The sequence below is a fragment of the Lupinus angustifolius genome, chromosome LG02 (genome assembly GCF_001865875.1).
Source record: "Lupinus angustifolius cultivar Tanjil chromosome LG02, LupAngTanjil_v1.0, whole genome shotgun sequence".
Taxonomy (NCBI): Eukaryota; Viridiplantae; Streptophyta; class Magnoliopsida; order Fabales; family Fabaceae; genus Lupinus; species Lupinus angustifolius.
The window spans coordinates 19,109,746-19,129,046 of NC_032010.1; the positions used below are offsets into that span (position 1 = coordinate 19,109,746).

The window sequence follows — 19,301 nt, forward strand, 5'->3', positions numbered from 1 at the left end:
TTTATTTTCATTAGCAGTTCAAAATCCCAAACAAATTATATAAGCTCCTCCAAACACCCCCTAAATACATAGAAAGGATTTGGTGTAGAAATTAGATTACATTAGTTATATAAAAAATATACTTTTGGACAAAAAAGGATATAGTATTTGCTAGCAAAACAAGATATAATATGATATAATAAGATAGAATATGATATGATACGATATGAGAAGACGGTAAGCAACAGAGAAAGATTTATTAGATACAGTAAATATAGTCATCAAATAATACTAAAAGTTCAATGGAACTCAAGTATATGGTTTACAACTGAGATACCATATTAGCTAGGGATGTTCAAATTCAGACTAGTCCAAAAATAAAATCGAAAACCGATCCAAAATAGACCGAAACCGAAAAAACCGAATGTGTTTGGATCATGTTGGACTTTAAAGACCGATTGGTCCGGTCTGGATATTGGTTTCACCTCTTGGATCCAAACCGATCCAGACTAGACCGAAATAGTATGTAAGTTTTAAGCGTGTAATACTTTTAAGTGTCTTCCAAAGTTAATCTTAAGTCTCAACTCCAAAATTGTACCTATATTTTATTTGTTATATTCTATATAACATAAACACACTAACACACACACATATATACATATATATATATATATATATATATTGTTATGATTTAAATTAATACACTTTTTTATAACTTAAATAAACAAATTCCACAACCAAATGAAGATGATTCAAATGTCCATTATGACTAGGTGTTTTATTATCAATTTTATTGTTGTGAAAGTATTATTGTTGTGAAACACTCTAACAATTAAAATTTTGTTGTAGATACTCATATTGTTGTTGTTGATATCTTATTATTTTGTTGTCTTGTTATTATTGATGTATAATTGTTATTGTTGTCATTTTTGGCTTATTATTATTGTCTTACTATTTATTACTATTTTATGATCTTGTTTACTTATATTATTGTTGTACACATTTTAATGTTGTTGAACATTATTTTTATTGTTACTTTATGCTTAATATTTTGTCATTTTTATGAGTTTTGAATGTAAGTATAATTTCAATATTTTATAAAAAAATTGATCCAAATCGAGTCAAAGCCGCATATAATATCTAGATCGGATTGGAATGAATATTTTAATATATACAAATCAGACCAGCCCATACCATATGTTAATTACGTGTTTGAATCAAATCATTTTTTTGTGTGCCTAAAAATCGATTTAAATAGACAACGAACACCCCTAATAATAGCACATCTCCAAGTGATGTTTCAGCAAGGAATGTGGGGATATCTTTCAGAGTCGTTGGAAGAATTGCCAAGTATGAGAAATTGCATAAAATTGTTTCCTCCTGTCATGGTTGTGTTTTTCTGCACTAGATGCGGGAATCTTGGTCTTGTGCTAATCCTTTTTTTTTTTTTTATAATTAGGAGTTCCAAAACACTTTTTCCTGCTTCAATTCTCATTTGGTTAAATGTAAACTTATTATTTCGGTTTCTTTATTTTGTTATCATTACTATAATGGAAGTGAACCACTTACATAATTTTCCCATTTATCATACACAATGTGTACTAAATTCACAATACTATGTATTATGTTAGTTATAAAGAAAGTCTCATAAAATTAATACTAAAAGTGATGAACTTTATATCTTAAAAGTACCACATATCCATATGGTGTACTAGGTAACTATGAGGGGAACTTATTATAAACAAAGTTGCATGATTCACCTTCAACTTCTATTTATGATTTCTTTCTTCTACAGACTTTCTTAATTTTCCCACGTAACCTTAGTCTATTACTTTAGGTCTCATCTTACTATAACTATCTATTGCTACCCAATTATTATGCTTCCAACTCAGGGACTTGTTATCTAACAAGGTATAGTTGAAACTTACAATACGTTAGTGTTTGGTAGACCTCTAGTAACAAGATGGGTTAAGATATGTCTAATTGGGAATAATACACCTTCAATTATTTTTAATACCAAAAGTGTCTTAACTATTTTTCCAAAATTCACCTTTCTGACCTGGTTCTTTTTTAAACTCGTCTCAGCTCATATCACTTTGACCAATTTGTTACTCATCACAAATTTGTCTCAAGTAATATGCATTTTCAACAATTATAGTTATAGTAATTGTATTTGCATTGTTAGTTTGTTTCTGGGGTTATAGAGACTTGAATTCATATGAATGTAGACCATAATTGGAATTTGGAATGACTCAATCAATTGGCAAAACTCCTATTGACACTTCCATGGTTAAAGTTTTTTTTTTGATAAAGAAATAATGTATTAAACTGAGCACAAGGGATGTCCACCCAATTCAAAGAAAGATCAACTGGTGATCTTTTTAGTAGCTAAAGCAATACAAAGTTTTGGATCCATACACCCATATGTAAAAGTTAAAGAATTTTTATTTATAAAAGAGGTGAACCAAATCCAAGATCTAGTTTGGATTAAATGAAAAAAGTGAATATAACTAGGCTCCTTCTCCAAGAAAATCGCTTCATTTCTCATAACCCAAACTGACCAAACAACCGCAAACCATAACATTCTCCAAACTTGTGCACCTCTACCTCTTTCTAGAGAACCATAAAGATTGAAGAACTCAAGAATTGTTGAAGGGAAAGTAATTGGAGTTTGTGACCAAGAGTAAAAATCTTTCTACACACTTGAAACAAACTCACAAGATATGAATAAGTGATAAAATGATTCGACATAATTTTTATATAGTGCATATCAAATTATCTACTCTTACTATAATATTCCTCTTAAACAACTCATCCTTTGTAGGAAGCCTTCTTCTAAGGAGTTTCCAGACAAAGGCACAAAGCAACAAATATTTGAAGACACACAATTAATCCAACAATTTTTTAAAACTTTACCTAAAGGAGATTGTTGTTGATTCACCTGAGCCAAGTAAGTAGATTTAACCACATACACCCCTGAGGCATCTAGCCCCCACCTCCATTTATCCAACATCTCTCTTTTGCATGAATGGTTCTGAATCAAGACATACAAGCTGCTAGTAATAGACTCCTCTCTACCAAACAATGGTGTTCTCCAAGGAATTTTCCAAGACCACACATCATCCTTCCAATAGTCATAATCTCCCACCCGAACAAGCTTGTTCCTAGCTAGATTAAATAATCTAGGAAAGACCTCTTTAAGGCTATGATTACCCACCCAAACATCTTGCCAAAAAAGAGTTTGAAGTCCATTACCAATTTCCCTCCAAATATTATCAACGAACCAACCACCTGTATCGCTTAAAGGAGAGCCGACTTTACCTAAATCCTTCCACCATATCGAAGCATTGTTTCTACTCTTCGAATACCAATCAGAACCATATTTTGAAGTAATTACCTTCACCCAAAAAGCATCATCGTCATGTAATCTACGCCATCTCCATTTCCCCAATATAGCTTGATTAAACAGACCAAGATTCTTAACACCAAGACCTCCTAGCTCCTTGGGCTTGCAAACAACATCCCAAGCTACCCAAGCAACACCTTTACCACCTCTCTTATTACCCTAAAGAAATCTTCGCTACAACCTAACAATTTTAGCTAATCTTTCCTTGGCGCTTTGTATAGAGAACACATATAGGTAGGGATGTTTGATAAGACTAAATTCAGAAGAATTACTCTCTCACTAAAAGAAATATGTTTACATTTCCAAGAAGCAAGCCTCTTAGACACCACATCAATCATACACTGCCAAGTGAAAAGTCTCCCCAGATTTGCCCCAATAGGAATTCCCAAGTAAAGAAAAGCAAATGAGCCAACTTAAAAGCACCGAATCCACCAGCTTTATACCAAAAATAGAGCTCTTGTTGGAGTTAACCTTCAAGCCTGAAGCTAACTCAAAACATCTAAGAATAGTTTCATGCACCAAAGATTTTTTTCTGAAGGCTTACAAACAATAACAGTATCATCGGCAAACTAAAGATCAGAAACTTCTATACCACTGCCTCATATTTTTTACCCCTAAAAAACACCAAGAGATGTAGCCTTCCTGACCAATCCAGCAAAGCCTTCTGCTACCATAAAAAAGGAAATGAGTCATTGGATCCCCCAGCCTAATACCTCTAGAGACTAAGAAGTGAGCCGCTGGACTTCCATTAACCAGGACAAACATAAAGGTTGAAGAAAGACAAGCATAAATCAATTTTCTCCATTTTCCCGAGAACCCAAACCGCATAAACATATTGTCAAAGAAGTTCCAATCAATATAATCATAAGCTTTCTCGAAATCAACTTTTAACAAACCCATGAATGAAGGCCGACTGAGAAGGGAAAATTAACAAACTCATGACCCCTTTAAGTCTACCAGCCAAGATCTTAGCAAGAATTTTATACAAAGAACCCACTTAGGAAATCGAACTATAGTCCTGGATTTTGTTTAGGCTCTTTGTCTTTGGAATCAATGCAATGCAAGAAGAGTTCAAACCTTTGAGAAGCTTTCCATTAAGTTGGAATTCTTGAATAAAAAGGATGACATCCTTTTTAACCACATCCCAAAAATCCTGGAAGAATTTGAAATTAAAACCATCTGGCCCTAGGCTCTTGTCAGTGGCACAACTCCAAACCGTCATTCTGATATCCTCTTCCAAAATATCCACATCTAAGACACGAAGTTGATTTTCATTCAAAGTTTGAAACTCTACCCCATCCAGTTTCGGTTTTTCCATAGGCACGGAAGAGAATAATTTTTTGAAGAAGTTTGTTATCCCAGACCTCATAGTCGAATTCTCCTCATACCACACCTCATCAATCCAAACTCCCCTTATCTAATTTCTCATTCTCCTGTTGTTAATACAAGCATGAAAGTAGCTTATGTTTGCATCCCCTTCCTTCAATCACTTACTCCTAGATTTTTGTCTCAATGGGATATCCTTCAAATTAGTTGTTTCCCACCCATCACCCGTTAACTTTTTGTGTAAGGAAAGTTAAACAGAATCAAGAACCGAATTCACACCCAAAATGTCCAGCTTCTGAATTTCAAGGGTTAGATGTCCCAATTTTGAATCCAAACAACCAAATATTTCCTTATTCCATACCTTTATATTTTATTTCAAGTAATTTAGCTTTTCCTTCACAATGAAAGCCTTTCTTCCTGTACAACCAGCCTCACTCCACTTTCTAGAAACCAAATCCGCAAAGCTATGGTGATTGAGCCAACAATTATTGAACCGAAAAGGAATTGGTCCCTTCTCAACCTTTTTCTGCCTCACAACAATCAAGCAATGATCAGAAAAATCTATAGTCAAATCCCATTGAGTTGTGTCCGGCCACTTCAAGAACCACCGTGCTGATAAGAGGAATCTATCAATCCTGCTCATAGCTCCACTTTTGGATTGGTACCAAGTGAAATTCCTCTCAATTAGCGACATATCGATCAATTCCATATCTCTAATCCAATCATTAAACAATTGAATATATTTTTTACAACTCCCCTCAACAACTCATCTCCTTTCATACACACTTCTAATAGAATTGAAGTCACCAAAACAACATCAAATAATGTCTTCCAAGCTAAGTTTCAACTTACAGAGCTCTTCCCACAATATTTTTTTATTAACCAGTAAGCAAGGAGAATAAATATTAACCATACAACAATTTACTTGACCTTTCAACCAAGTTCCCACGATAGCAAGAAAACAAGTGCCTCTGTAAGAATTAATTTTCCGGAATTTATTCTTGTCTCAAATGCTCATAATTCCTCCTGACCTTCCCACTAATGGAATGAAATCTCAATCATAGTCATTATTCCCCCAAAGACTATAACAAAGATTTGTAACACATTCTTCTAGCTTGGTTTATTGAAGACCAATAAAATCCACATCATTATTTTTAATTACCCTCATAACACCTCTTTTCTTCAAACCGCTCCCTAACCCCTCACATTCAAGGACAAACAATTCATTGATTACCGACTCATTCCATATGATTAGAATTAGCAAAGCCAATTCTATCTCTCTTTTCCAATTCTTCAATTCTCTTGATCAATACTCTATCCTCCCCTTCAAAAGATACACCCATGTTTTTACCTAAGCCCCAAATCTTCTTAGCACTTTGCTCCTCACTTATGTCTTCTTCAATTGTGATCAACGGTGCTGTAGAGACAAAGATTGACTCCCCAATGGAAGACTCCAACATCTCTGGAGAGCCTCGTGAGACACTTGTTGGAACAAAGGCATGATCAATTTTTTCTCTTCTTCTATAAACATTCATCTTTTGTTTCATATACACTTTTTGTCTCAAACATGACAAAATATGATTATTCAAATTTAATGGTACCTTTAGTGATTTTTTCTTTTTCTTTTGTTTCTTCCCTTGTTCAAGTTTATTGATCAACAAAGAAACAATAATAGGATCCCCTTCAGAAACACTTATAACATCAGATAATGAATCATTCACAAAGGAGATATATTTTTTCTTGGCCCAACAAAGTGGAACCGTCAGCATTTTTTTCAGCAGAATGGGCTGGATGTGAGTGTGAGTGGCCTAATTCCTCTCTCCTGACGTGTCCCGCAAGTGACATGAGGTGGCTGCCTCCTTTTGTATCCTTCACGTGTTGGCTGCCTCCTTTAGTTTTTTAATTAAAACATTAGTGGACCCAAAAAATGATTTAGGCCCATCATTATTTAGGTCAAAATGAAGAGTGTTTTTCCCTTTCCTTGACCTCTCTTTCTCCCACACGACAACCTCAATATCCTCAACTTCATCCTTGTCTCTCACATCCACTTTCAAGCTCACTTTGCCAGAGCCTTTCCCATCACTAGAAACACATATTGCCTTTTCCATATTTAATTCTTCTTCCTCCTCTGACCTTGCCCCTGCTCTATCTATAAAGTTGGTTGTAAAAGCTTTATTTTTTTCAACTACTTATTTCCTTGAATATAGACTTCCACCATTGCTCCTCAATACTAAAGATCTGTCGAATATCTGTGTCCCTCTAATTTGAGCATATACAGTTTCCCTCCCAAATAAATTATTTTCACAGAGAAAAAACCTTATCTATTCAGAGTCTCCGGTAAGTTATTAAAATCCTCCCACTTTATAACTCTCCTACCAATTGGTTTTTTAGATTGTCAATGATGCCTTCTGGAACATTATATTTCAACACCCTTGTCTTCTCTGAATCTATTGGACTGAGGGCATATTTCTTATTAATCAGAACTTCTTTTCAGGAATGTTGATTCTCATCCTTAGCTAACACTTTAGGTTGAAATTCATTCAATTTAGGAACCACTTTTGTGGACAAGGTTTCCCTGTAATTATGGTCTTCCTTCCTTTTGAATCTAGGACTATTGATTTTGATTTTGTAGTTCCTAATCCACACTTGTTCAAGTGCCTTCAGCAGATTACCATCACCATCTGATTGTTTGAACCTAACAAAACCAAATCTATTGCCTCTCTTGTTTCTTTTATGTGGTATGATCACATCCCCACACTTCCCAATTTGGCAAAAACAGACCACATCTCTGAAATTCCATGACTTTATGGAATGTTTGTCGAGAAAAAAGTTGTACAATTTGATTGGAGTGACTTGAAGAAACCTTTCGGATTGTGTATGTACTCTTCTCCATTGTTAGAAAGTCTATGAATGTTGGTATTGGAATGTCTTCCCCTGTCTCCATCCCCACCACAGCCCCTGGAGTCACCTCCCCTTCTTTCTCTCACTCTCTCTCATGATTTAAAGATATGTATGTATAATAACAATTAAGCCTTAATCTTATATAATTAAAATTTGAAAATAATATTAGATTGGGCATGATCTGAATTTTGTAAACTTTGCCCATTGAAGATGGGAATAAATATGTAATTGCAGTGTTATGTTCTATATGTAAAGCATCAAATGTTAAATGGGGCAATTTTATTTACCACTTCAACAAGTATAAACATACTAAGTTCTTCATTTTTTTTATCCTCACTCATCAAAAATATCTTTTTTAAATCAAAGTAACACTCATTTCCCATATTCAAAACCTAAAACCCTCACACACTCACCCCCAAAAAAAAACCTTCATCCTAACGCAGACACAAAACCTTCCAACCCTCACATAGATCCACATGCTTATCTTTCCCTATCAACATTGAGCTTACTGTGTGAGGGTAAAAGGGATGGTTGAGTTTGATTAAAAAAAATGATATTTTTGAAAGTTATGATATAAAACATTTAAAAATGGGGTACATTTAAACTTAGAATAAATAATCATTTTAGTTCTTATGTTTTTCGATCTTACGAGTTTAATTCCTTAAAAATTGAAAAACTCAAAATAATCTTAAAAAATTTCAAATGTGTGTCAAATTATCCTTTTTAGCATGTTTTATAACATTTGATATGAACTAATTTAACTGATATTTGAAATTTTTAGGGACTATTGTGACTTTTCATTTTTGAATGATTTCATTGGTAAAATAAAAAATAAAAAAACATGAGGGACTAAAATAAATATTTACTCTTAAAATTTTAATAGATGTTAATAGAATTGCACATACAAATAGGGGGTTTGATTCCTATAAATGTCACTTGTTAAGGGGGGCAAGTCGTATACTCCAAATATATTAGATAGATCATCACCTATAAATTAGGGAATACCCTTAGTAGTCCCTAAAAAGTTGTGGATACAAACACTACATGCAACATGTATGTCCTGTTATACCTTTGGAAATCTTGTCGATTGTGTTGTTCCCTATTTCCATATTAAAATTTTATTTCACTTTTTTTGAGTTGTAAATAAAAAACCTTGCATCATCAAGAATCATCAACCAAAAAAAGTCCTTGACAATGGAGTTTCACAAATTATATAGTTTAATTTTCCCTTATCTTTATTACATAATATTTGTACCAACAATAATTATGAATCAATGATTACTTTCTGACTAAATTGACATGTAATAAAATTTACCTAATTCCAAAATGTTAAAGCAATGGAACCTTTTTCTGGAATTGAACAGGGCTAAAACCAATGGAAAAATAACTACATGGACACAGCAGAAAAAAAAACTACTACAATAAATTTTTGAAATTTACATTACCAATAAAATAACTAGCTCAGAAACAAGCTTCAAAATTTTTGTCTAACATCAATAACCGAAGGTGCAACCATTCTAACTAGGAGTAACTGTTTGTGGGGTCAAAAGAATATTATGAAAAGGGTCAATTATTATTTTCTGTTTAAGCCATTCTATCAACACAGGTTTATTTGTTCTCATTTAAGCAAAACTCTATCAACGCCAAGTTTCTTTGGTCTCATTTACATGTCTTCTAGATCATCACCCCCTTGGTTGGATCCTCCTTGATCAGCTCCATATGTTCGCTTGCTCAAGTTAGCTCGTTGCACTAATCGAACCAGTGCTTGAACCACTTCCGACATAGGTGGTCGGAATTCTGGCTCCGGCTGCCCAAACAATACAAATTAGAATACCATCTTAATGTATTAAGATATGTAGATATTTGTAGGGCTGTGGCTGCCTATACGCCACTTAGGAAGCTGGCTAGAGCCTCTCAAAAAGTCCATTTACGTTGAAACAAACTCATTCTTAATGTTATAATAGCTATTAATATTCTACTATTGTCATTTGCAAGTGGTGAGATGGAAATTTCACAACACTACTAAATTTCTAGATATTGTCCTGTACATTTTGGTTGAGTTGAGCACTTAAGACCTATGTGGTTGAAGAAAACATTTTTTTTTTGCTAATAATTACAAGTAGGATACATGTTTTCATTTTCTCTCTTAGTTTAAAAGATTTGTAGTCATTAATGAAAACATGAAACAAAATGGAAACTAGGTGACATACTTGTAATCGTTAATGAAAACAGAAAATGTTTTCTTAAACCAAACATGTTCTTATGAATCTAAAAGGGAGATCCCAAATCAATCGGATCACTGCGATGAGCAAGCTAACAATGTCATGTTAACCGATTTATGTAGACCCACGAAAACAAGCAATCGTCTACCTATTCATAAAAAGAGAGAAAAGATTTAACATGACTGACATTACCTGAACACAAAGAGCAATAACATCAGCAATTCGAGACAGAGACTTAATAGGGTATAGCCCTTCTAGTACAGGATCAACCATTTTGGCCAATGCATCAATATCATGAAGTTGAGGTGTTGCCCATCGAACTAAAGACTGCTCAAATCTTGGCCTTGAGCTGTAGAGGGAATGTTTTAACAAACAAAAAGGAAGAAAAAAGTGAGAACATGATATCAATGCATAATTTCAAAACCAATAATATGTCAAGTTCCTCATAGATGCAATAACCTACAAAGAAAGTAGAAAACTATATATCTATATTTTCATGTATGTTCCCAGTAACGTTTGAAAGCATTTGAGTGCATAAAACAGTTACATTAATAGTGAGTCAATATTTCACCTATCAAATGGTTTCCGACCACTGAGAAGTTCCAACATGACAACTCCAAAGCTATATACATCGCTCTTAAGACTATAATGACCAGACAAGCCAACTTCGGGGGCATCATACCCAAGTCCAGAATTATTGTTCAAAACCTGAACATGAGATAAAAGTTAGAAATAGAACTTCTAAAATTTTTGTATCATATAAATGCTACTGGGCGAAAGACAAAGTTGCACTCCTTAAGATCACTGTCAACAATATTCTTGCTTAAGTTTGAAACAAATACATGTCATGTCCAATGGGAAGTATCAGAGAAAGTAAAGATTTAATTTTTCCTGTTGATAAAGTACATGGTTCCTAGTTGGTTCGAACTTTGAACCCTGGATCATGCATGGTTTAGCACAAATACAGTGAGTCTCTGCATTGTCTTTTGTCTATACTTAACGCCTAATGAGCTCGTGTCATGTTAGAGATATAAAACTATTCTTGAGCCTTTACTTAACATCTTAAGCTTTAAGGAAAGTTAGTTCTTGACAATAGGCAAGGCAACTTGTGCAAATGGTTATTCTTATTCATACCAAATAAATATGTTCAACCATTCACTTTCTCTCCCTAATTTTCATAACGTTCGTGGCAACATCCATGAAGAACCAGAGTTTAGAGAAAGTACAATAACTTCGAAATTAAAAAATGAGAATAAACAGTGCATAAATATATATATATATAGAATAGTTGCAAATTTGAAATTAAAATATCTTGTAACTACATGGCCAAACACAACCGCATCCATTTATAAACACAATAATTCACAGCATAGAGTTCCATAAGCTACAAAATTACCTGGTTGGCATTTGGAATATAGCTTGCCAATCCACTGTCTGAAAGATGAGGATTAAAATCTGTATCAAGAAGTATATTGGCCGACTTAATATTCTTGTGAACAACAGATGGCGAACAAGCTTCGTGTAGGTACCTACAAAAAAAACAAGAGTCAGGTTATTGATTTTGGGAAAATATTTAGATTGGTACTTGATGTACCTATGTTGCCTTGTATTAAAAGATCTGTTTAAAAACTTACATTGCAAGTAAAAGTCCCTAGTTTATTCGCAATGTTACACTTTCCAATTTACTGATAATGTGTCGACTTACGAGTTGTTAGAGTATCAAGTTTGAAATCATACCCAAATTATTATTTTCAACTTTCAAATTAGAACATTATGTTTAGTAATAATCATGACATTTTTATCTCAGGGAAAATACAGATGAAGTTAATAGATGCATTTGTGAGAAGACAATGTACAAAATAAATAAGAACAATCTTAATTTTGAACCAATCGAGACAGGTCGTGTAAGCTAAAGCCAAGCAAAATATATAAAGCAGGAACAAAGACGGGACAAAAAGAAGCCAGGAAGTAGGGCTAAGAAGTCAATGAAAGATTAGACTTATGAGGTTTAACATAATATAACAAGATACAAAACTTAAAAATGCATGTCAAGATTTCTATTTACACTAGCAAACAAACTTACTCTAAGGCACGTGCAGTCCCCAAAGCAATTTTGACACGAGTATTCCATATCAATAGTTTACTATACTCATCAGGTAGGTGAAGGAAGTCATGCAGTGATCCATTTTTGTGAAACTCATGAACTAGGAGGTGTTGCCCATGCTCTGAACAATAACCTACAAGCTCTGTAACATTTGGATGATGCAAATGAGAGATACTTGAAACTATTTCTGTAAACTCTTCAGACAAATCATTGGGAAGGACAGATGAATCTATCTTCTTCACTGCAAAAACCTACAACATTTCCAGCAATACAAATACAAAGTCAAAATACTTAATAAGCATATGCATTCGAGACACAGGCTATTATTGTAAGGTTCATGATATTTATTGGGGGATATTGCTATTCAAGTAGTGTTCACACGCACAGGGACTTCTAAACTTTTTTGCCTGTGTTTTAACAACCTTACGTCTTTAAATGTGTACCATAAATACATGCGCTTACATGCTTATGTATCAAAACTACTCGGATATGAACCACATATAAGTAAAACTTGTAGTGTCATGACATTTTTTGGATTGTTCTATATCTTCGCCATCAGATTTAGACATAGAAGTGGATTGTTCTATACCTTTCCGTCATCAAAATCAGCACGGTATACACGTCCAAAAGAACCCTCACCAAGAAGATGATCTACACTGAAGCTTCCGGTAGCAATCTGCAGGTCGGCTATTGAATATGATTTCACATTTGCACGAGCTGGTATGGTCTTCTTGGCAATAATGGGCTTATTCGAAAAGTCATCCTCATCAGCTGATTTATGACGATCCAAAGGTGGAGGCTTAAGAATTATTGGGGGTGCAGGAGGAGGATCAAATGTCTTCAAATCAATTACAGACGAAGATTGCATATAATTCATGTCTGCATCATGACAGATATTAACATGTCAATTTGAATAATAGCAATGTGAAAAAGGATAAGCTTAACGAGGAAATATTAAACTGAATGCATTAAGACAGACAAGTCAGTTTCTAATTACTCATTTATCAAAATCAGAAATACGTATATAGTGAACGGTAATATGGGTGACCACATCATAAAAGAATCAAAATGATTTTCAATAGTATGCAAGATTCAGACCATGTGCTTCATTTGAGGTAAGAGGAGCTAAGGGCTGATTGTCAAACTTTTCCATGCTTGAAGACGGCTTCTTGGATTTTCTCTTCACCAGAAAGAATGCCAATATTGCCCCGACAACCAAGATGGAGATCACAATTCCAGCAATGGCACCACCTCCTATACCCGATTTTTTGCCCCCACCACTTGTGCTAGAATCCGAAGGGGTGCTATGTCCACCAGATTTGTGATCTCGGATGGGTTTTGTTATTGGAGGTGTGCCAGGAGGAGGTGGGGGTGCAGGTCCTGAGCTCCATGTATTACCACCCGTTCTGTCATTAAATTAAAACTATTTTACGTTTTATAGAATATATGATGAAAATGTAGATTCTCAGTTACAAACAAATTGCTCGGAGCGACACTTGTAGAGACGGGCAACCACGCACTCCGAAAGGGATTAGTTCCTTACTAAAAAAGGTGAAGGGATACCCTTAGTAGTACCAAATAAACAAATTGATGATGTTGGCAATGCTTACTTTAGGTTTATGCCTTTCAACTGTTCAGGTATCCAGCCTGAAAACTTATTGTTTTCCACATTCCTGACAAATTTTTAAGAAAATAAATACAACTTGTAAATTGATACTGTTGAAATATAGGATAAGATATTGAACATATGTCATATGAAACAGAAGATACACACAGATTCTCAAGAGGCAGATTCGCGAGGACGTTAATTGGACCTGTAAACTGGTTGTTTTGTAGATTCCTACAAAAATGTAAACAAGTCAACTCATAATGCAATGAATAACATGAAAATATTAACAGAAAAATAAAAAAATTGGACATTTACATGGTAGATATGCTTGAAAGTGAGCTCACAGTCTGAGGGAGGTCTCCTGTCAGAGAATTGAAAGAGAGATCCCTGCAACAAATAATAGATATAGTGGGCCAATGTGATACGGAGCATTTTTCACAGAAACATAATATTAAAAATCGAAATATGGTCGATAGCCGTCTAGACTACATTTTACATTATTGAAAGGAAGGAGGAAATCTTACAATGTAGATAAGGAAGTAAGCTGTTGAAAGTTGACACTCAGTCCTTGCTGGAGCTGATTATGACCAAGATTCCTACATTATAAATATTAATATAAAAGGTAACTCCTTTGATCTGGTAAGGAGATTTATAAGGTCTAAAATGCGAGTGTACAAGAAGTCAAGAAGATAATTACACACAGGTCCGTAAGAGAAGTCATTCCAGAAAGAGAATACGGGACCGGCCCATTGAAATTATTATTAGCGAGATTTCTGCATACAAAGTAACTAGAATGTTAGAAACTATAATATAAGAACAAAAATAAATGTAAGACTGGCAACCATATGTCATATAAACATACAAGCGAGTCACATTTGGAGGAAGTTGGTATGGTATGGCTCCACTAAGTTTGTTGTTACTCAAGTCTCTGCGAAAATTTACCAGGTGAAAATAATAGCAACATTACATAAAAACTGGATATGATGAATGGGACCATTAACTTACAGTGTGGTTACAGCTGTCAAGGATTGTAGCTGGTAACCCAAATTTCCACTTAGTCCAAGACCAGGTAACTTACTATAAGTAAAAAAACAAAAACGAAAATAAAAATTCATCAAGCATCTCTAACATCAACATAAAATAACAATTAAAACATATAAAGTGGATGTGAGATTGAGACTTTACATCTCTGTGACTCGTTTGCCTGAGCAAGTAATGCCTTTCCAAGACTGTCCACAAGGATCGTTACCATTTTGAGGCCAATTTAGCTGGGATGGTGAGTTCATACTTTGAAACATAACCTTTAGCGCATTAACTGCGTCAAACATTAAGAAGAAGACATTTGGCGAACCTCAGACAAGTATAATGGAAATTTGTATCCTAACATGTCAGTGCTTCTCTGTTTAACCATTCATTTTACGTATTTTAAGATATATAGATTTGTAGCAAAAGAGTAGAACCTATTATGCTAGCGTTTACAAATATATTCCTTCTAAGCATGAGTGAACACTTTCTCAAAATTGAACATTTGACAATTGGTTATTCATGATATTGATTTCAAACCCGTAAACATCATGAAATTCGTCAAGGATTCCAAAAATGGTACATTGCAGACTCTTGGCTGTAAATGGCATGGATATGATATTATGAATTGTTTAGTGCATAGAAGTTTGTGAAAAGTAACATTTCTAACTACTGGGCAACATAAGGGAAAAAGTCATTGCCGCAATTTAACCATATACCGAATTACAGTAAATGTGCAAGGATTGTAAATCACCACATGTTCAAATTTTAAGAGTTCATCTTTTGAGGATTACTAGGAAATTTAATATCAGATCTTCACCAAGCAGATATGTAATATTTTCATAGTGCCACATAGCACAGCATATTGCTGTTTAAGGATATAAAGACATGGATAACAAAATAAGAACAAAAATATGCACAGGATTACCTCAGGCATGAAACATAAGATGTAAAATAAGCATTTTTATTCCCTGTTATCATTTCCACACCTTAAAAGAACCCAATGTACTAGTTGTGTTGTTTTAATAGCTCCATGTCTGACACTTCAAATTCCATATTACAAATATGGCCAGTGAAAGTTGAGCTATATAAAGCTTAGACTAACTTAGCTACAATTTTTGAATGAAGGACAAATGCAGCTACCACATTGTCTGGCTATTGTTAATGATATTAAAGCAGTCAATCTCGTGATACAAGGGCATGACCGGCATGCTGAGACCCACTAAGGAATAGGGACAATGGTGCCAGAGTTAAAGAGGAAGACTGCATTATGGTGGATTTTACCAATAAGGCATTGGTCTAGTAGTGTAATACCTCACTAGATCCTCATGTATCATCCTAGGCCAAAGGTCAAAGGTTTGACAACCTGCGATTCGTTGCGACAGAACCCTTTCGGTGCTATTGTTGTGCTCCTTTCTTTATAGGAAGGGGTAGAATAAATTCCATAGATTTATTTTCGTCATTATTATTCGCAATTAGTATTGAGGAACTAAACCTAATAGTTGGGAGCTACATTTGTTGGGGGAAGTCACATACCCGAAAGAGATTAATTTCTTTCTCATAGGGTGACGAGATACCCTTGGTTATACCGAGAAAAGTATAGTAGACTTCTAACAACACAAAAATGTCAGTCACAACTCACATATGGTTTAGTATCTTACAAAGATTGTTATCTATAGCCCCTTAGAGGAACAAAAGGAAGATTGAACTGTTATTTTCGTTGCTAAATATTTTTTTAATGAATTAGCCATCACAATACAACTATACAAAAAGGACAAAATTTGAACATCACACAGATAACAGAAAACATAACTCAAACACACACAAACAGAGAAAATCCTTCCGTTGTTGAAATAATTGATACGCAGAACCATAATTAAACCCGCTAAAAAATCCAGGAATCTGAAGAATCAGTAAGGGCCAATTGCACCACTTAAAAGTTCAGCTGAAAAACTTCTCATACACACAAAAATAAACAAAACAATGCATAGCATTAAGAAATAATATTCACTCACAAGTCACAACACATCCAATCACAAAAGCACACAGATTAAAACAGCAAAACCTTGAAAGTGAGATAGATCAAAGAAAAGACACTGACCATCATTTGGATCTGTGTCACCATTGGTGGGAATAGGGATCAAACCAAAAATGCAGGTGCTGATCAAAATCAGCACCAGCCTTCGATCCTCCACCATAACCGCTTTCTTTGTGAATCAATCTTTATTCGCAAAACTTGTTGCTACCCAGAAACCAAAATGGATATACGATCAACCCCTTTTCTTCAAGTTTTGATTTTTCCTTAATAATATTATTATATTGGTTCATTTCATGCTTATATATGTTGCCACCATTGTAGAGTAAAGCAGAGAAGAACGAATCGCCATAATAAGAAAGAATCCACCGCCACGTAACTATTAAACTGTGGGGTATATTTTAATTTGGAAAATTATTTTTTTAATAATTTTTATTTATTATTAATATTTTGCTAGTAAAGTTATTTTTTAATTAGAAAGAAATATTTGCAAAACTTTAAAACATTTCCTTGACTGGCCATTTGGTTTTGCATTTATGTTTTTCTTTTTACTTTCTTTATGAAGCCAATTTAAGTAGATTTCATGATATATTTAAGTTTGAATATATAATAGTAAAAGTTTTATGGAAAATGATATATTGAAGGAAAGAAAAAACTTGTATTTTAATTTTGCAACAAAAATTATTTCCTTATAAATTCTTATCTCAACGTTAAGAACTATTATAGGAAAATCCTATATTTATTTATATTATGTATATATCCGTTAATAAATATTTAAAATTATGGTAGAATCACTTGAAGAAATTTGTTAATAATAATAATAATGAGAGTAAACACATATTCTGATTACTCCAAACTTTTGTCTATATTAATTTAATTCCTATATAATTGAAAAATTCAAAACAATCTTCAAATTATCAAAAAAAAAATCGGTAATAACAGAAGTTGGTGCTAAAATTCATAAGCACGAGAGTGTAGTTAATACTAATTCTAATGATGGGAGGTGTGTTGGATTACTAGAGTGGATACAATGATCATACTACAAGGTTTGTCGGTGCCTACTACCAAGGACGCTAGGCATATTTTGTTTATTAAATTTATCTTATAAAAAATCTTTGGTGATCCGGAATCTAAGCTAGCCATGTAACCAATAATGCAGTTAATTAGAAATTCATAATTTCTAATTAAGGTGTATATCATATATTTAATATAATTATATTAATTATTTATTTTAGAGTTATAAAATAAATGATCTGATTACTGACAACCTATAAGACTTCTAAAACTGATAACAAATATGAGTTTAACGAGTGGATATTCAAACGGTATGTCTATATGGGATAATGAAAACCCTATAAGTTAATACATAAGGAACAATTACAGTCCCCAATACACCAAATTATAAATTGTTTTCACCTCTCCCAATCAGAGAGAAAACGAAGGTCCCAAAATGAATTAAGGATTTGGTTGAGGAAGTCATCATACCAAAACTCTCTCAAAATGTATATCAAATGAGTAGATCAGAGAACATGGATTCATAGATTCATGTATGACTTTGTATCTTTATTGTATATTATGTGTGAGAATCAAGAGATTCAAGATCCTAGGATTGTTATTTCACCAATCATTAGGAAATATCTAACAAGTGGTATCACAGCTTTAGGTTAGCTTCTAAATTTTATGATTCTCCATTAACAATGTTTTTTCCCCATTTTTTATGAACCTTAATTTTTTAAATTTGTGGATTTTTTATGCTTCCGCTATTGGTTATGAAAATTGGGTATTTATGAATAATGAGGATAACTTTCATGTGTTTCCGCTTATTTGAATCATGATTAATTTGTATTATGAATCCTTGAAACATGTGTTGAAGTATATATTCAGATATGTGCATGAACATTGCATTAACTTTTATGACTCGTCATGCAATATGTATATTATATGTGCACTAATGTCTTACTGTTGGACATTGACTTTTGTCACTTGACAATTTTGTAATTTGCTGAAGTATATGTATAAGGTATTTATGTGTTAAGATATATTTTTTATTTTATACATATGCCATCTGGAATTCATGACCTTGTATATATTGTGAATTAAAATATACATATATACATATGTAATTGTTTCCAGCTTGAGGTTGTTGTGATGTCTAGAATTTACTGATTAAAGTTAATATATATAATGGTTACAGTTAATGCTTAAAATTATATATATTACTATGTTAGTGTGTGAAAGTGTATATATATCGTTGAAAGTGCAAAGTGTCAAAGATAGCATTAACAATTATTTGCCTATGTTTTGATGAACACAAGGTTCTATTAAAGCTTGAAGATGGCTCAACAATCAACATGCATTATGCTCATTTGGTCATATCTAGACTAGGATATAATTTGAGTCAATATTCTAAGTAGTATGGGATGTGTGACGTAATAAGTGTGTATAAATCGATTTTCATTAAATTGTAAAAAATGAAGATTGTCATATTAAATAATGTAGTGTGTTTCAAAATTTATTCCATCATCATTTTATATTGATAATAATGTATCTTCTCATATCAGGAGATAACTTATCTCCTCTAGCCATTAAAAATGTGACATGTGTGCTATTTTGTTTATTTTAAAAATATTTTTATAGAAAATGATAAAACATGACACATGTCATGATTTCACTGGCAGGAGGAGATAACTTATCTC

At 33.4% G+C, this 19,301-nt stretch overlaps 1 protein-coding gene across 1 annotated transcript; it reads right to left on the bottom strand.

The window, feature by feature from the left end:
- On the bottom strand, window positions 9,017–16,955 carry LOC109337735 (protein STRUBBELIG-RECEPTOR FAMILY 7-like). Its single transcript, XM_019574777.1, has 16 exons — window positions 16,672–16,955; window positions 14,733–14,862; window positions 14,553–14,624; window positions 14,410–14,475; window positions 14,249–14,320; window positions 14,072–14,143; window positions 13,863–13,934; window positions 13,713–13,778; window positions 13,549–13,611; window positions 13,037–13,344; window positions 12,528–12,817; window positions 11,918–12,189; window positions 11,231–11,363; window positions 10,406–10,542; window positions 10,027–10,183; window positions 9,017–9,419 (listed from the first exon to the last, which is right to left on the bottom strand). The coding sequence occupies exons 1-16, from the start codon at window positions 16,766–16,768 to the stop codon at window positions 9,276–9,278; spliced, it is 2,151 nt and encodes a 716-aa protein (XP_019430322.1). The 5' UTR covers window positions 16,769–16,955; the 3' UTR covers window positions 9,017–9,275.